This window comes from Triturus cristatus, chromosome 11 (assembly GCF_964204655.1).
Source record: "Triturus cristatus chromosome 11, aTriCri1.1, whole genome shotgun sequence".
Lineage (NCBI taxonomy): Eukaryota > Metazoa > Chordata > Amphibia > Caudata > Salamandridae > Triturus > Triturus cristatus.
Genome location: NC_140594.1, coordinates 1173494879 through 1173514281, shown reverse-complemented (window position 1 = coordinate 1173514281; position 19403 = coordinate 1173494879). Strand labels below are relative to the sequence as shown.

The 19403-nt window shown below is 47.5% G+C and overlaps 1 protein-coding gene across 1 annotated transcript in view; it reads right to left on the bottom strand.

Annotated features, from left to right (window-relative positions):
• Window positions 1-739: 739 nt before the first annotated feature.
• Window positions 740-19403, bottom strand: part of CLDN1 (claudin 1) — a 28184-nt gene continuing 9520 nt past the window's right edge. Inside the window, exons 2-4 of the mRNA XM_085635883.1 lie at window positions 5790-5954; window positions 3708-3792; window positions 740-1882 (exon numbers count right to left, since the gene is read on the bottom strand). Of these exons, the coding sequence (XP_085492009.1) occupies window positions 1720-1882; window positions 3708-3792; window positions 5790-5954 (413 nt within the window). The 3' untranslated portion in view covers window positions 740-1719. The remainder of the gene's footprint in view (window positions 1883-3707; window positions 3793-5789; window positions 5955-19403) is intronic.

Sequence of the window (19403 nt, the reverse complement as noted above, 5' to 3'; positions counted from 1 at the left end):
ACTCTTAAAGGATATTACAAGATCTTTAAATCCAGAAAGATGTTCAGGTTAGTTAAAACTGCCCGTCAGCGATAGTCCCAGACTCTTAAAGGATATTACAAGATCTTTAAATCCAGAAAGATGTTCAGGTTAGTTAAAACTGCCCGTCAGCGATAGTCCTAGACTCTTAAAGGATATTACAAGATCTTTAAATCCAGAAAGATGTTCAGGTTAGTTAAAACTGCCCGTCAGCGATAGTCCCAGACTCTTAAAGGATATTACAAGATCTTTAAATCCAGAAAGATGTTCAGGTTAGTAAAAACTGCCCGTCAGCGATAGTCCTAGACTCTTAAAGGATATTACAAGATCTTTAAATCCAGAAAGATGTTCAGGTTAGTTAAAACTGCCCGTCAGCGATAGTCCCAGACTCTTAAAGGATATTACAAGATCTTTAAACCCAGAAAGATGTTCAGGTTAGTTAAAACTGCCCGTCAGCGATAGTCCCAGACTCTTAAAGGATATTACAAGATCTTTAAACTCAGAAAGATGTTCAGGTTAGCTAAAACTGCCTGTAAGCGATAGTCCTAGACTCTTAAAGGATATTACAAGATCTTTAAATCCAGAAAGATGTTCAGGTTAGTTAAAACAGCCCGTCAGCGATAGACCGAAATTCCTAAAGGATATTACAACATCTTTAATCCCAGAAAGATGTTGAAGTTATGTAAAATAGCCAACCAGTGACAGACCCAGATTCTTAAAGGATATTAGAACATCTTTAATTCTTGCCTGGAAGGGATGAGGATTTTTAACCATCAAACAATCATCTTAATATTGTACAAATTTAATATTACAAAGTAAGAAAAAAACAACAATTAAATGTGCATGATTATATGAATGATACGCTGCAGTGACACAAGCTGACTGTTGCAATTATATTCAGTTGCAGTGGAGAAAAACAATGTCTACACTTATGCAAAAACATAACGAAATGTACAAAACTATCATATATTCAATGTTTCGAATAAAAAAAGAACACAATGCACCTATAGGGACATTAATCCTGGTAAACATATTGTATGATTCAAGTTGAAGATGCACACTACTGATTTTTTCCAAATGTTCCTTTTTGATATGAAAATCTGATATTTGGGGTACAACGTTGATTATATTGCTGAAAACTGAAATATGCTCTCCTGTTGCATCCTTATGAGGTGTGCCAATCGCTCTTCCACTGGCCCCTGTTCCACCTGGTCTGCTGTTTCCTCCTCTCCCAATACGCCCAACTCAGTATTTTTGGGGCGTTAGTCTAACAAAGCCTTAAATATCAGCATTTTTCATTTCTGCCAGCTGGCATTTTGGTTGCAGAAGGATCACAAACTTAGAAGGAAAAGAAGTTTCTCTAGTTTAAAAAAAACATGGCAGTGGCTTGGATGGACTCCAACTTCTTTCAATAGAAGGCACAGAGGATGACGCGGACATTAGAGTTCTCATGTTCCGTACTTGAGTCAAAGAATCCTGAAACAAAAAATTGTGCCAGTCCTGGCTTAGAATGTTCGATCTAGGTACAAAATTGAGATTTTTTAACATGTCCTCAGTCTTGAAAAAAATATTTTTTTTCTTTAACCAAACATGCAGTTTGCTTTAAGAAATAATCAGAGTGGAGATGGACGTAGGAGCCCATCTGCTAGGAAGTGCCTTTCAAAGCTTCCGGTAAGTCCTAGATGTTGGGGCCGTCTTGCCTTACACGTAGTCCTTGCCACCGGAAGGTGGTGCATTGGGGAAGCTCCTCGTCGGCGGGTAGGAGGTCTCCTTCCTCGGGCAGGAGCAGCAGAGCAGACCGCCTCCTATCAGAGCCAGAACTGCGGAGGCCCAGCCAATGAAGAGAGCATAGCCGAATTCAAACCTAAAGGCACCAAGAGAATAAAGAGAGTCAAGAGGTGCAATAACCCAACGGGGAGAGGCGCAGAGTTTGGAAAACCACTTCAAAACGCTTTTACAGAGATTTCACATGTAACCATGCACAACTCTCAATGGTGGGTTGAATACATTTATTTTATCACTATTTTTTGCTGCTGGGATCACATATCATTGGTGGTGGTCGATGACCTTGGTTCATTAGTCATTTTAATGAACTGGATGCAGAAAATTCCAATTAAAAACTGATCATTGTTGATCACTCATCCAATGAGCATAATTTATATGAAGAATTAAACAGTTGTGGGACTAAAAGGAACTACCCGTGAGTCCAACCCATGCTGTGGCAGAAGAACCATCGATCTACTGACCTACTAAAATGCGGGAGCGATCATATCAAAGTTTTAATATTGACCTACAATTATGTCGACTCCACACTATTGATGTGTCCGTCCTACACCCTGGTGCAGGAACCGTCACTGTACGAGGGCCCATTTTATCGTATGCGATCCGTGCTGTGGTGTCGAACCGTTACTCTGCTGGCGTACCAGTACCATGTTTCATCATGTCTGCTCCCTGCTCTGCAATGGTTACTGCCATAGTGATCTAGAACCCTGTTTCATTGTGTCCACCCCCTGCCGTTGTGCTGGATCAGTGCTATACTGAACTATTGTGTTCGCCGTCCGCTGTGGTGCAGAAACGGTTACCGTGCAAGTGTGCTAAGACCATTCTATCACTATGGCTTGCGCTGTCTGGTAGGTTCAACCTCAAAACGGGTTTGCCTGTCAATTCCCCCACAAAAACATTTTTTCAAACAAATTTCCCTCTCATTTGACATTGGCAAACTTTCCAACTTCATGAAGTTCTGGCAGTGTGAAGCGGCATTTTAATTCCACCCACCGATGCATTTTCCTTTTTTTGGGAAGTGTACTTCCGGTACCACTGACCCGTTCTTTTCATATTTAAATGTATTTTTCAATTCTGTTGCACCTTTATTTTATTTACATGTTTTGCTTTTTTTTATATGTTACCTATTTTGACAAGTTATGGAAAATGGAAACCCTTTTTGGGTTTAGGAAGCGAATTTGTAAAATCCTTTCTGATTACTAGATCTGAGGGGTTCACGTTACTGTACAAAATATATATAAATAATTGAATTTCTGTTGAACCACAATTGCATCGCTGCTGGGCCACCACAAATTACAACTTTTTAAATCTACATGGGAGATTATCTCAAACTCAGCAATCTATGCCAAGAGTTCCGCTGCAGTCTATCAGCTGACCACAGGATGATTGAAACCTTGGTTTTATCCACTTGTATCCCTGGGGACAGAATAAAGTTACCACATCTTACATTCATTGGGGAAAACCACCCTCTTGATGCTCTTTCCACACAACCCATTGGGCCCCGAGCCTTTTTATGGGGGAGGTATGATATAACAGGTAACAAATAGCGAATTACTGGAATATCGAGGGTTTGTATGTGTAGGTAAGTACAGGTTTACTATACTTAACTACACATATATGTGCCTTCACAATGTGTATAGATATGTATATATATATATATCGCCAAGTTACGTAGATGTGAAGTTACAAATAGTAAATCCTTACATACCTATGTACACTTACCTCCTCAATACTTTGACTACAATACTCTGGTTATTTGATATTCCCTACTCTACATTTCAGACTACAACCCTTCCTCAAACTCATTCACAGCAATCGATGCCAACATTTCTTCTGGCGGCCATTCCATGAGTCCAAACAAGCTTTACCTCCCGTATGAGAGCGGATCAACCGCCGCGTGTACTCACTTGGTGTTCGTGGGTGTGAGGACGTTGTAGAACTCCTTGGCAATGAGGCTTCCATACCAGGCGGTGCCAATCAAGACGGCAAGACCTAAAATAGGACAAAGTAGGACATTCAGTATTAGACAATTCAAGATAGGATTTCACATATTACTAGAGCCTTAAGACACAGGCCTGCGGTGCCCCCCGGCCCCCACGGCTTCCATCATCTTCTGTACCTGCCGTGATTCTGTAAGGCAGTGATTAACATCTTACTAACATGTCTCGCCAAATAATCACGGTCCCACTCAAAGATTTGATATTGCCAAACTGGAAATCGAAAGGGGCAACAATTAAAATACCAGAATACTAGTATCGGAGGACTATGCGCACTGAACCTGTAATAGCAATGTAGGGGTGGGCAGAACTCGCCGAGTTTCACTCCCCGGTATTCTGCGGAGTTACATGAAAACTCAGTGAGAGTCTGCGGTGTCCCGTGAACGTGCGGAAATTGTCACGTCTTGCTGATTTTTAGTGCTGGGAACTCGTTCTGAACTGAAAGATCAGTGTGAACTGCACCACGTGGCACACCAGAGGTTTTTGCTGCGGCTCGAGTAATCTTTCTACTCGAGCAGCAGCTTTCTTGCCGTAAGCAGTTGTGACCACCCTCACTGGGAAAATCTCGCCATGTGCCCTCATAGTGCCTGAAAATTGCACTAGGGGATGCCAATTCTTGCTTGTTCCCACCAAATTACCATTGGCGAGCCATGCACGAAAAAAATACTCCAGCACGTAGTGGTTGGCGGAGTTTGGCTGGAAATTTGCGGTGCAAGCTTAACGCGGAGTGGCCAAAACCCCGCAATTCCGCCGGTGGAGTAGAATTTATCACCCACCCCTAAATAGCATCAGAGGCGCTTCTCCCCTTCTGAAAGAAGCTTAAAACATCGGTCTTCGAGGCACAGCTCAACAAGCATTGATAAGAAACTCTAGCCTCCTCCACAGTGGGGTATCCAGTGTGACATGGTCCATGGTGAGAACAAGCAAATACCCCCCCCCCCCAACTGCTGTTTGAATGATAAAATACAGCAAAAATCAGGATTAGGTGGACCCCCAGGCCCCTGGGTCCGGTGCCACTGCACTGGCTGCACCACTGGGAGCATAGCCCCTGCTTCTCGTTTGCCACACCTTCCTTTCACCACTGCTACGACCGGGCGTTTGTCCACCTCCACTATGTGGAGTGCTTTGTTTGTCTCAGCTAGGTCTGAGCTATATAGATACCAACTCCCCACCAGGGGCGGCACCTCCGTAATAGCTGAGAAGCGTCACCCCACTCATCAGTCACAGAAAAATGCAATGATTATAAAACATCATTTTATTTTTCTGTGACTGCCTTAGGCATGCGTGTAGGGTGGAGCGGGGCTGGGAGGAGTGCTGGGTACTTAGAAGTGCGCATGTACGTTTGACCGGCCGTCCTAGGCCGGCGAAACAGACATGCACACTTCTATTTCTCAAACCCAGCTGTGTTCACAGATGGATTGGAGAAAAGCTGCAGGTTACACAAAAGTGTCTGAGCTGCAGAGCAGGCTGCTCAGACCAATCCTGGTGGTGCTCTCATAACATGAGAGCAGCGTCTGGATTGGCTGGGCAGCCTCTGCCTTCCCAGCGACTGCTTGGAGAGCACCGAGGTGGCAGTCAGCGTCGGAGGCATAGACAAAAGTTATGTTTTTAAAAATTATTATGTTCCCTTCTCCGTCCACTCATCCCCTTCGCCCACCCAGCTTTGTGTTGTGGCGGCAGCCATTGCTCCCCCCGCCAGCCTTCTTAACTCTTTGTATTTTCATGTTCTGAGAAGTTGACACACTGGGGTACATCCCCTTTTGGGCAAGGTTTCCAAATCTCTCCTCTTGGGAGCATTATGCACAGGTAGACGCCCACCCTTCTGTTGACATATCAGCTGATAAATATCATGCCCTAAACATCATTTATAGAAATGTTGCTTCACTGGGTGTAGATTTTCTATTATTAATTCCAATGGTGCGATATTTAGGAAAACAATATATTTTGTCAGATGGTATTCAGAGCACAACACTCCAACCGCGCCTCACTTACCGGCGATGAGGAAGAGCGCCCCGCCGGTGATGGCCACCTTCGCCTTCTTCTCCTTCTCATCCTCGAAGGCTTTCAGGCACTTCATGCCCATGGCGGCGATGAATATTGCGATGAGCCCCACGATGATGCCTGAGATCATCAGGGCGCGGGTGGCCTGCAAGGTGCCTGTAAGAGGAAGAGAAGACACAGTGTCACCAACACTGAAGAGGGACAAGATCTTCACAGTCAAAGGGGACGAGGTGGGTAGTGGTGTGATACAGAATGATGGGCCCACTGCAGAATCTGTTGGGGATCCCTGACACTCCCACATCTCACAGATACTCATAGGCCCTGGGCTGAGTAGAGGGCAGGGGCCTGAAGTGTGGGGCCCCCTGCACCGCAGGAGCCTGCATTACACCCCTGGTGGAGGCAAGTGGGAGTACAGGCATGGAAGGCAGCTGTACAACAAGACCTGCATTTAAATGACGCATATGGAGAGCTGTCTGGGAATAACTTTTCGTCCTCTTGACTAACGGGGTTTCCTCACTCACTCAGTGCTTGTGGCAAAGCCCATCACCAATAGTTTTAAGGGAGACCGCTTCCAGGCGCTTACGCTGTCCATTTCTCAAGCTGCCATGTTTTCGGATTGCTTATGTGTCACGTTTCGATGTTGTCACTGTGCTTATGTGTGACATTCTTTGCCTTATGTGTGACACTCTGAGTGACACTTTTCTTGCGAATAGATAGTACATATGGAAAATAGCAAACTTGATAAACTTTCAAGCAGTGGCGAGGGGATCTGGGGCTGGGAGGAGAAAGCAACTGCTTGCACACTTCAGAAACAACTGTGTCATGTGCAGAGGGTAAATATTACATACCTAATATTTTCAGAGGATTATTTGGGCGTTTTTCGAATTGTACTAATGCACTTTCTTGCAGTCATTCACCTTATGCAACATTTGGCATTTGATCGGGTTTGCAACACAGCACCAGGCATTACGAGCAGTTTTAAAAGAGGTTCACATGCATGGATGAAATAATTCTGCTTGAGACCATTATATCCTTCAGTGCCACTCGACTTAAGTGACACAATCAGAACTGACTCCCCCAGTTCACATCCTAAATGGACTTCCATGAAATGGATCCGCTCGCTCTGGAGTGACAGTCGCATCACTAACAAGCAACGAAGCTGAGGTCGACAATAAACCTTGAATGGTCATTATTCCACAGCAGAGCTTCTGACCCTACAGTGTTGCTCAGGGAGTGTTAATACCTCATGATGCCTTGCACGTTGTACACTTCCAAGCAGATAAGCAGATACAACAACAGCGCTGGGAGAGCAAAGAAGACAGTCAAAGCAGCTGCAAAGCCATGGGGTTCAGAGATTACCTTCCTCTAGGTCCAGATGTACAGTCTGTGCTGCTGGACCTACTGTTGGTCCCTCCCTCCATCTCCACTAGTCCCTCTACTAGTCCTTCCCTCAGTCTCCACTAGCCCCTCTGTGGTCCTTCCCTCCATCTCCACTAGTCCCTCTGTTGGTCCTTCTTTTCATCTCCACTAGTCCCTCTGCTGGTCCTTCCCTCCATCTCCACTAGTCCCCCTGCTGGTCCTTCCCTTGGTCTCCACTAATCCCTCCACTGGTCCTTACCCCCCATCGTCACTAGTCCCTCTGCTGGTCCCTCCCTCCATCTCCACTTCTCCCTCTGTTGGTCCTTCTTTTCATCTCCACTAGTCCCTCTGCTGTTCCTTCCCTCCATATTCGCTAGCCCCCCTGCTGGTCCTTCCTTCCATCTCCATTAGTCCCTCTACTAGTCCTTCCCTCAGTCTCCACTAGTCCCTCTGTGGTCCTTCCCTCCATCTCCCCTAGTCCCTCTGCTGGTCCTTCCCTCCATCCCCACTAGTCCCTCTGTGGTCCTCCCCTCCATTCCCACTAGTCCCTCTGTGGTTCTTTCCTCCATCTCCACTAGTCCCTCTGCTGGTCCTTTTCTCTGTCTCCGCTAGTCCCTCAATAGTCCTTCCCTCCATCCCCACTAGTCCATCTGCTGGTCCTTCCCTCCATCTCCACTAGTCCCTCTGTGGTCCTTCCCTCCATCTCCACTAGTCCCTCTGCTGGTCCTTCCTTCCATCTCCACTAGTCCCTCTGTGGTCCTTTCTTCCATCCCCACTAGTCCCTCTGTGGTCCTCCCCTCCATTCCCACTAGTCCCACTGTGGTCCTTCCCTCCATCCCCACTAGTCCCTCTGCTGGTCCTTCCTTCCATCTCCACTAGTCCCTCTGCTGGTCCGTCCCTCTGCTGGTCCTTCCCTCAGTCTCCACTAGTCCCTCTGTTGGTCCTTCCCTCAGTCTCCACTAGTCACTCTGCTGGGCCTTCCCTCCATCTCCACTAGTCCCTCTGCTGGTCCTTCTCTCTGTCTCCACTAATCACTCTGCTGGTCCTTCCCCCAGTCTCCACTAGTCCCTCTGCTGGTCCTTCCCTGTTGGTAGTCCCTCTGTTGGTCCTTCTCTCTGTCTCCGCTAGTCCCTCTGCTGATCCTTCCCTCAGTCTCCACTAGTCCCTCTGCAGGTCCTTCCCTTCATCTCCACTAGTCCCTCTGCTGGTCCTTCCCTCAGTCTCCACTAGTCACTCTGCTGGTCCTTCCTTCCATCTCCACTAGTCCCTTTGTTGGTCCTTCCCTCAGTCTCCACTAGTCACTCTGCTGGTCCTTCCCTCCATCTCCACTAGTCCCTCTGTTGGTCTTTTTCCCCATCTCCAGATGAGATGCTCACCTCTGAATCTTCATAGTGGGAGGGCACCGACCATTCCCCTGCAATGAATCTTTAGGGCATGCACTCGGTACTGCCCAAGCTTCTCCCATGGAGAGAGTCTGTTTCCTTCTATGTGGATAGCTCCTCTCCCTGTGAAGCCATCCACAGAATGAGTTAGTCTAACCCTCAATGAGTGACACTTGGCAGGGCTGCCATCTCTTGAATACGGGCTAAGTGCAAGGTGAAGTGGTGTTAGGCCCTTACCCGCAGACTCTGTCACCGGCTGCCCCACAACCCCAACACTTCTAAAATAAAACATCGCAAGAGCACTTCTCCTGCTGCCGTTATTTCAAACACCTGCAGTTCAAATCTAGTCGAGCAATCAGTTTTTATAAAAAAATCATGAAATACTTCAACAAAACAGAAGAGGGTCTGTTACAGAGGGGTGATCCCCACCCAGCCACCAAAATCATAAACTAAAAAAAATGAGTGCGTCAACTGGATGGGAAGGTATAGGGGTGTTGTTCCCAGTGATTAATTTGTATTAAAAAATTAAGCAACAGTGCCCTCCAGCCTGCACCACTCATTGCCCTACCAGAGCTGCCAATGACAGAAGCAACACAACTACAAACCATCGCACTCCTACAAGCGCAACAATTCAGACTATTCCAATACACCAACGCAATTACAATGGCGTGAGAGGCAGATATTATTCTTTCGTAATGTATATTGACTTGTTAAACACTTTTGTTGTGCTCTTCTCAAAATTATACAGACAGCGCCACCATGTGGTGGACTGTCACTAAAGCCGGTGCTGACAATTAAGTGCTGGTGCCGAGCACTGGAAACCATCGGCTCAAATTAAGCACTGGTTGCTCCTCGTAGCAGTAACGAAGAAGCAAAGTTTAGGTCGAGTTCAAGTACGGGACTCAAGTAGAGGCCAGAAGTAACCCCTATACATATGCTATGTATTGATGGAACTTTGTAGAGCTCTCTTATACTCATCTGTTTCTTGGCATTATTAATGTGAGTGTGAGGTAGTCATTGTTTTCAGACATGTCGATCTAAAGAAGATTCGAGTTGAGGCAGAAAAGGTGAATCGACACAAGACCGCCCTCCCTCCTCACCCTCCTGGCAGCCGTGCAGGTCAATGTCCCGGAAGGGCTGGCGAAGCTGGGTTCGGTCTCATTACAGTGGCGAACCTTCCGTAATGGCGGAGGGGCGTCGCTCCACTGGTCACTCAGTCACAGAAAAATTAAATGATATGAAAACAATAATATCATTTTATTTTTCTGTGACGGGCTCTGGCCATGACAGGCGGGAGTGGTGGGCACTTAGAAGTGCGCATGCAAGTTTAGCCGGCTGTCTTAGGCTGGACAAACAGATATGTTCACTTGTATTTCTCCAACCCAGCTGTGTTCACAGTCGGATTGGAGAAAAGCCGCAGGCTTCCATGCAGTGTCTGAGCAGCAGAACAGGCCGCCCAGGCCAACCCTGGCGCTGCGCTCATAGCATGAGAGCAGCGTCTGGATTGTATGTTGACCCTGTGCCTTACCAGAGGCTGCCAAGAGTGAAGCGCCAAGGCGGCCATCGGCGTCGGGGCAGCGAGAGGTTTGGTTTTTAAAAAATAATATTTTTACCCTCAATTACTCATCGCGCCTCCCCCCCCTTCACTTTTATTGTGTGGCAACCGCTGCTGTCTAGTTAGGGACTTGCATTCTGCCAGAGCTCTCCTTGAAGCAGCGCTGTCCCAACATAAGGAGGGACAGTGGCGCATGGCGGCAGGAGCAGCTGCAGTGCATGGGAGGCTGTACCCCAAAGCTCCTTATCGCTTGTACGACGTTACAACGCTTGCTTTCCCTCTGCATGCCACTACCCCGCATTTTACACCGCAAAATCTTTTACAGTGCAGGGCTTTCCAACGTATTCCGTTACAACGCATTCCCCATTCCAACGCAATGACTATTCTAACTCCACAGGGGCGTTCCTTTGGGGAATGCGTTATAACAGTTCGCGGTGTAAAGCCCTGCATTGTAAAAGTTTTTGCGATGTAAAAAATGCAGAGTAATGGCATGCGTTGTAACGGTTGTTTCCCCTCCTTATTAAATGCTATCAGCCCCCCCAGGCAACGCCTTCGTAGCGGCGAGCACACATGGCTGGTCGGGACGCCACTCTGTTGACTCAAATACAGGTGACTGCAGCGCCCTGCTGCATTCTTCACAAGCATCTGTAGCCGCGTGGCGGGTGGGACTCTATAGATGCCAACATTTAAAACTGTAAATTGAGAAACTTTGAAAAACAAATCGGGGAATGTATTTTTCCTCACTGACATATTGAACTACAGGCAATTTCAGGCGGGAGAGAGCTAAAATAAAGCTGAAATCATGCTGGTTGATGCGTGTCAGTCACTCAGTTTTAGCAGGAGACTCACGCTTTCCTTTTTTTAACCCCTTCCATGCGGGGCAAATTCCGCCGCGGTGCGAGGGGGGCTGGGCTGGACATGACGTGGCGCTCAGGTGCTCAGGACGGCTCCCGGCCATCATAAATCACGGTGGGCGTGTGCTCATGACGGCCGGGAGCCGTCCGAACTCCGCCCACTAATTACTTCGCCCGCACAGGCGGGGAATTTGCCGCGCGTGGGCAGAGCGGCAACGGTCGGACGGCTCCCGGCCGTCATGAGCACACGACTACCGTGACTCATGACGGCCGGGAGCCGTCCTGAGCATGGAAGGGGTTAAACAGCCGCGGCCCATGCATGTAAGAGTGGTGGGGCGTTGGGGATTTTGATAGACGACGACAAGGGAAAATTCATTATTTATTTAATTTTTCCTCATGGTTGTCACGCAAAGAAAACCTTGCGCCACCATTGGTACGTCACATTTACAATGCACCCCACCAATGCGCAAGGATTGACAGATGTGTGACGCATCTGTTGGCGTAAAGACAAGGCATTGCTGGTGTTCTGTCGCAAGCACAACGCAACTCCAGCAATGCTTAGGAAGGCCTATTCCTATTATGCTGCGTCACTCCTTACACTTGCTTCAAACAGGCGTAAGGTTTTGACGCAGTGGTGTCATAGATGTGACGTAGTAAAGTCTTGTAGATTTCACTGCGTCACTTTTACGAGGCTTTCTTGCGTCGGGACACCCACCCTGCATACATTATACCTGACGCAGGTATAATGTAGCGCAGAGCTTACAACGTGACATCTCCCTAGATGCGTCACATTGTAAATGTGTCGCAACGTGGCGCATTGTTTACGACGCCGCTGCATCACAAAAGTGACGTCACTGCGGCGTAAAAGTGTCGCTGGGGCTTGTAAATCTGCGCCTAGATGCCTCTATCTGTTTTGCTTTCTTCCGCAGGAGGCAAGAGAAAATTCAACAAAATGGCTGCCGGCTGTCTTGGGTGTGGCAGCTGTTTTAGATTCAGAGCTGAACATGTCCAAATTATACCGGGAAAACACGCCTTCGGGCGAGGGCGCTGCAGACACATTTGCTTTTGAACTTAGTGAGTATGAACAGCAGGGCTCCGCCTTTCCTCAAAGGTGGTGGAATCTAAACCTTCATTTGTTCATATACTCCCGACCTCGTGCCTTCGTTGTAGACGCCCCTGCTCCGCTGCCTTGAATAATTCATTAATTCCCACCATGCTTCTAATTTTGTCTCTCTGTAGATGGTGCCGCCGCTCCGTGACGTCATGAAACCGGTTTTGAGCAGCTTCCACCTCACAGAAGACAGCTGCAGGTTCTCGATGAACCACAAAACACGCGGGCAAAAAACAACACGTCTGCAGTGGCAAAACCGTTGAGGAAAGGCACGCACCATGTGATCCTCGGCATGTCTGTGCGGGTCAGCACAGGCAGGGTTTCTGTGGTTAAAAACTCAGAGATGAGCCGTGCCACACCCAACCCTCTCTGGAAGAGGAGGAGAGAGGCTCCAAGGCTGACAAAACTTCTCCCAGAATGTTAATAATCAGTCGTATGGTTTATCCATATTTAAGGTCTCATTACCTGCCAGTTTCACTGATTCTGATGCTGGTGTAGGGCATTCGTGCATCATTGTGCACAGTGACGCAAGCAAAATGATGGCGACCCCCCCCCTCCCCCCAGAATGTAACGAGGGACCCCAGTGTCTCACAGATCGCACAGAAATGCATTTGTCTTGGGCTAAATGGGGGGGGGGGCCTGAACGGTTGGGCCCCCCCTACACTGCAGGGGCCTGCACCATAAAACAGAGTGGCTTTCCCAAGCCTTTAACTATTTCTTATTCCATGTCATTGCACGAATTCGGCAAGGCATTCAGTGGCAGGGCTCACAGGGTGAGGGGGGCCCTCGAAAATAAGACAGACTGGGGGCCCCTTGCACTACTGGGGCTGTGGGGACCCCCATCACACCCATAATTGTCCAAGGTGTATGGACGTCATTTAGAGGTGGGCACTGCTGGCTGACTCCCTGTGACCTCTGGCCTCAGAGGTGGCAAAAGCATCCCAGGAAATAAGGCAAACAGCCCAGTGAGCCCTGTCTGCCCTCTGCTGCTCCCACTGGGGTCTTAAAACCAAGTACACTCATCTGAGGACAACTTTTGATGTTTCTTGTGAACACAAGAACAAGATTTCCAAACCATCCCTTCACCTTTGTGCTTAGAAAGAGGGATCAGGTGATCACAAATAAAACCCTTTAAAAAACGAGGAATCCTGCAGTCAATGCCAGGTTTTGTTTCGTAGCACTGTGTCCTCCACTTCAAAAGAAAAGGGAAGTGTAGTGTCCCTTGCATATCAAGTAGCATCCTAATTAGAATGACCCCGCCCCTCAATTCCTGCCAATGGAGCATGCCCTGATGCCCCTTTAAGTGTTAAAAATGGGGGGCACATCTTTCAGCATGAATAGTCCAGTAAGTAAAGTGAGAGTAAATGCAACATACACAGGTGCAAAGCTCCCATGAACACAGGTCTGCAATCCAAGGCAGACTCCCCCATAAGAGAGCTGCATTCATGGGCCCCTCGTCAGCTCACTCAGCATCTGTACAGATGCGCACCCCTGAGCTGGTTCTGCCCTTCGTGTGTCTGATCAAACACCATGTTTTCTAAGTGTCCTGTGGGCAGCCTCAAGGGCCGCTCCGCTGATACTGGGTGCCCCCATCCCCTGAGGACAGGGTGTGCTACCACTGCCGGCTGGACACTCACGCCCAGGCTGGCCTCCCCTCTTCTTTCTCCTGATCTCTGCTTTCATGAGGGGAGAGTCACACTTGAAAGAAAAGACACATTCCCTCAGGTTCATGCTGAATTCATGCCTGATGAAAAGCTACAAGCAGCCCTCACACTCTGAGCTTGACTAAAAACCCTCACACTCTGAGCTTGACGATGCCCAAAGCCTGTACACTCACTCACAGTTTCCTCCCACACAAAATACAACTCTTCCAAAACGCAGTCACAAGAGACACACGGCTCCCGTCCTGCAGTCACTCCACTGGCTCTCTATAGCGCAACGAGCGATGTTCGAGGCGCTCTGCATTGTCCACGGAGCCGCTCAAGGAAAAGGACTGCTATACCTACAACTCAAACAATGTAAACAAAACACAGGCTTGCACCACAGATCACCATCCCACCGCATCCATAGGAGGCATCGCTTTCTAAGTAGAAGCTGCCGAGCTCTGGAGGTCACCACCAGCCAAGATCTGAAGCGTCCAGGAGCATTTACACTTTAGAAGAGAGGTGACAACACGACAATTTCTAAGATACCCACATTATTCCACAGCCCTGGGATGGTACCCGGTTAATAAATGCTCCATAAGGTACAATCAACAGTCCACGGATATGAAACAGCCAAACCAGCCGAGAACTTTCTATGTCCAGGAGTGTTATGAAGGGCTGGCCAGTGTGTAGCCTATGTATTGTTTAGGGATGTCAATGTTTATATATTTCTTCTGTTTCTCAACAATACTAACACCATAATACTCACAGTCGGCACCAGATTGGAGTTTAAAGAGTTTTCTTAATTACTCCTTTCTGCTGCTTGACCTTCTTACACTCCCATAAGATAGATTTTCTACAGGTCATGTTCTTAACCCATTACTGTACCAGTCCACAGCAATGACCCCCCCATCACCATCCGAACAGGCTTGGAATAACTGAAGAGTTCTGTGGCAGCCACTGGCCAACGGAGAACTTTAACTTACTTCAACACTGCAGGTCCTGGCTATCTACATACGATGACCGCCTCTTGACATCTCATAATGACAATTGTATGTGGGATGACAGTAACAACCCCCATCCCAGCAGATTGCCAACCATCTGTCTTTCCGACCTCTGCCCACTTAGGACACACACTTTACAGCACAAATCATGCGGGCACTGTCCCATTTTAAGCTTTGCACCTCTGCTTAGAAGTGCTGACACTCTCCAGTTACAGGCGTTACACCTCTGCTGACAAGTGCTGGCACTCTCCGGTTACAACCGTTACACCTCTGCCTAGAAGTGCTGGCACTCTCCAATTACAGGCAGTACACCTCTGCCTAGAAGTGCTGGCACTCTCCAGTTACAAGCGTTACACCTCTGCCTAGAAGTGCTGGCACTCTCCAATTACAGGCAGTACACCTCTGCCTAGAAGTGCTGGCACTCTCCAATTACAGGCAGTACACCGCTGCCTAGAAGTGCTGGCACTCTCCAGTTACAAGCGTTACACCTCTGCCTAGAAGTGCTGGCACTCTCCAATTACAGGCAGTACACCTCTGCCTAGTAGAACTGGCCCCCTCCGGTTACAAGTGTTACACCTCTGCCTTGAAGTGCTGCCACTTTCTGGTTACAATTATTGCACCGATGCCGAGAAGTGCTTGCAATCTTTAATTAAAATTAGGAGCAGGTAAGTAAGTAAGTAAGTAAAGGGCTTATCAAGCGCACGTATGCTGAGGCGTCTTGGCGCTGGAGAAAGCAAGAAGGCCCAGAGGTCAGGAGGAGCCTGGTCACCACTGGGGAGGGAAAAGCCAGGTTTTAACCTGGCTCCTAAGCTGGGCTCTAGAGGATAAAAGCAGCTCATTCCAGAGCTTAGAATACAGAAGTGAGAGACATCTGCCTCCCCATCTGGTCTTCTGAACTCTTGGAACATCGACCAGAGCTTTATTGGCAGATCTTAACAGCCGGCGAGGGGGGGGGGCAGGGGGGGGAGGGGCATGCGATTGGAATAATTTATGGTAGTCAGGGCACCGCCCCCCCCCCCGCCAAATAGGGCTTTATGAACCAGGCATAGTGCCTCACACTCAGTTCGCTGCTTAACTGGAAGCCAGTGAAGATTTCTGATGGCGCCAGAAATGTGACTATATTTTGGAATATTTCGCAGGGTCGGCGCTGCCCATTCTGTGGGGATTGCAGTCTGGACAGCCGATGTTTATCAACGCCGTGGTACAGGGCGTTACCATAGTCTAGGCGGGAGAGAATAAGAGCCTCCACTGGTCCATAGGTAGAAACGGAAGCCTTCAACTCATCATATTTAAAAGGAAATAGTACGCTGATGTCACCTGATTGATCTGCCCTGAAAAGTGGATCTGAGCATCACATAAAGAACCAAGGTTTCTCATTCTGGTTGCAGGGACAGGACAGACTCCTGCCACTGCTGGCCACCATAATTGATACCAGTTGGAGGACTATTTCCATTTCCATGACCTTGGTCTTATCTGTATTTAATTTTAAATAGTTTGAAATAGTTCTTATGCTCCAGCTGCTCACACTTAACAACTTAAGGTCTCAGAACTACTCATACCTTACCTAGGTCAGCTGAGATTTCATAACTACTCACACTTTACCTAAGTAAGCTGAGATTTCAGAACTACTCGCACGTTAGTAAAGAACTTAAGGTCTCAGAGCTACTCACACTTTACCAAAACAAGCTAAGATCTCAGAGCTGCTCACACTTAACAACTTAAGGTCTCAGAACTACTCATACCTTACCTAGGTCAGCTGAGATTTCATAACTACTCACACTTTACCTAAGTAAGCTGAGATTTCAGAACTACTCGCACGTTAGTAAACAACTTAAGGTCTCAGAGCTACTCACACTTTACACAAACAAGCTGAGGTCTCAAAACTACTCACACTTTAGTAAAGAACTTAAGGTCTCAGAGCTACTCACACTTTACCAAAACAAGCTGAGATCTCAGAGCTGCTCAAACTTAACAACTTAAGGTCTCAGAACTACTCATACCTTAGCTAAGTAAGCTCAGATTTCAGAACTACTCACACTTTAGTAAACAACTTAAGGTCTCAGAGCTACTCACACTTTACCTAAGCAAACTGAGATCTTAGAACTACTCACATTTAGTACACAACTTAAGGTCTCAGAGCTGCAAACACTTTACATAAACAAGCGAAGATACCACAACTACTAACACTTGACATGAATAAGCTGAGATCTAAGATCTACTTACACTTTACCTAAACAGGATGAGGTCTCAGAGCAACTCACACTTTAGTACAAAAGCTGAGATCTCGGAGATACTTACACTTTACCTAAACAGGATGGAGTCTCAGAGCAACTCACACTTTACAGAACAACTTAAGATCTCAGAGCTGCTCGAGCCTTAACTGGGGCAACTTCTGATTTGGATCCACTTAGACCTGACTGGCAAGAACTTGAGACCTCTGTGTTAGTCACATCTTAGAACCAACAGTAGCCGCCATCCTACCCTAGACGCACGCACTATTCCACTCTAGAACATACACCAGCCAGCATGCGCCCCTATGCCACACTGAGCCTAGATCACCACTGTATCCACTCTAGAACCTTTACTGACTGCCAAGAGCCCCTATGCCATCTGTGCCATCCCGCCCTTAGGCCCATATGATATTTCATTCTAGGTTCTCCACCAGCCACTATACCACCCAATCCCACCCTGAGCCTAGGTCCAGCTGTACCCCACTCTAGAAGCTACGCCAGCCAACATGAACCCCTATGCGACCCTGCTCCGAAGCGCTACTCTAGCCACTCTGGAACTTATTCCATTCACTATCAGCCGCTATGCCACCCAGTCCCACCCTGTCCTACATCTCAAAGATTCCCTCTCTAGAACCCACACCAGCCACCATGAGCCCCTATGCTGCCCTGCCTCAAAGTCCAACCTCACCCACTCTAGGACCTACGCAAGCCAACATGAGGCAATGCGCCACCCTGTTGTAGGCTCAAGCAGGTACCCTTCCCTAGGTGCAGATCCACTGTACGTTATGTGCCTAGCGTAGCGCCGAGATACTCCTATGGGTGTAAATCATAGCGCTATAGCAAGTAAAGTTAAAATAACATAACAAAGCCCATTCAGCAACCTGCTGTCTCTTGTGCTGCTTCTGGGACTACTTCATGCCAGCACCAGCACTACCTGTCACATCCACGTCCTCAGCACAGCATTACTCCCTCTTTTAATGCAGTGGTAAGTGATGCCGTAAGCTGGTACGCATCAGTAGTCCACCCATGCTCATCCGAGGGTAGGAGGTGGTCCCATGTCAGTAGGACACTGTGTTTCCTTCCAGTCCTGAGGTGGCATTTAACACCTTCTGGGAGTTACTGTCGAATGCTGCACGTCATAGCCAACAGTGCTAAGCATGCTGGGACTCGTAGTTTCACATCTAGCAATAGAAGTATTGTCTGACCAGTCCCAGCATGCTCAGTTGTTTCATTCTATTGGCGAAACATCCAGTGCTGGGTGAAAGTCACTCTCACGAAGTGGGGCCAGGTGACATCTGTGGACTTGTAGTAAAGCACCTGATAAAATGATTTGTAAAAAGAGAGCCCAGAAAGGAAAAAATGGCATCCTGCAGACAGGGCACAGTTTAACAATTCCAGTGTGCGTCCATCTCCCACACAAAGCTCTCGCAGTCACTTCCTAGGGCACATGATTCAGGGATACAGCAGGAATGGTCAGAAGCTCAAATATGGACAGAACTGTCCCATTCACATCCTTTTACAGAATCTAAACGGGCCTTGTTCCAGACCTGACCCCTTTCTTCCAGCACGGCAGGGGTTAACAAGGCCGCGTTGTTGAGTTTTAAAGAGGTTCCTGGCAGAGACCTGCAAGTGGCCGCATGCCTAGTTGAACAATAGAACTCCTCTTCAGGGGGAGGACTGAACTCCACACATCAAAGGACCTCGATTTTCAGTGATTATTAAGTGGGCCCAGCAAAAGGTGAAGTCTTTCATCTCTATTTATTATAAGTAAACAGGCCCTGCAGAGAGACCCCTAATTAATATTGAAGCCTTTTATCTATTTTTATTGATAGTAAACAGGCCCTGCAGAGAGACCCCAATTACTGGTTAAGCTTGAGTATTGCCAATTAAAAAGACATGTAATAATCCCCTTGCGTCTATTAACTATCCGTTTCCTCTGTTTTTTCTTGCTTCAAGGTAAACCCAGAAATGCTGCAAATACTCCAATATTATAATGTTATTGAAATGCACGTGTCTACTCCGAGGCTACCGAAATAAATTGCATTATAACATCAAAATAAGTGTTTTCATTTCGCACGTGTTTCTCTTTATGCTCCAACTCTGGCATAATAATGGATTATAGCAAAGCGTGTAGGCATAGTGCTTCCTGTCACTGGCTTGCAGCTTCCAAGCACTGTAAACAGTTATGGGTTGTTACCCAAAGTCGATGATGGTCGTTTGATTGGGCTCCAAAGCTGAAAGGCTGAGTTGACACCCCAGAATTCAGCCTGCGACCTGCATGACACCCACACTTGTATGCAGCAGGTGATTCGCCCACTCAGCTACATTGCTAGTCTGTAGGCATCCCGATAGGGTGTAGGCCGAAATTCCATAATGTAAGGAAACAAAATAATATTATCAAGCATTGGCAAAGACAATAGGTCTCACCTGTTGAATGCTCATGAGGACCTACTGGCTTTTTACTAA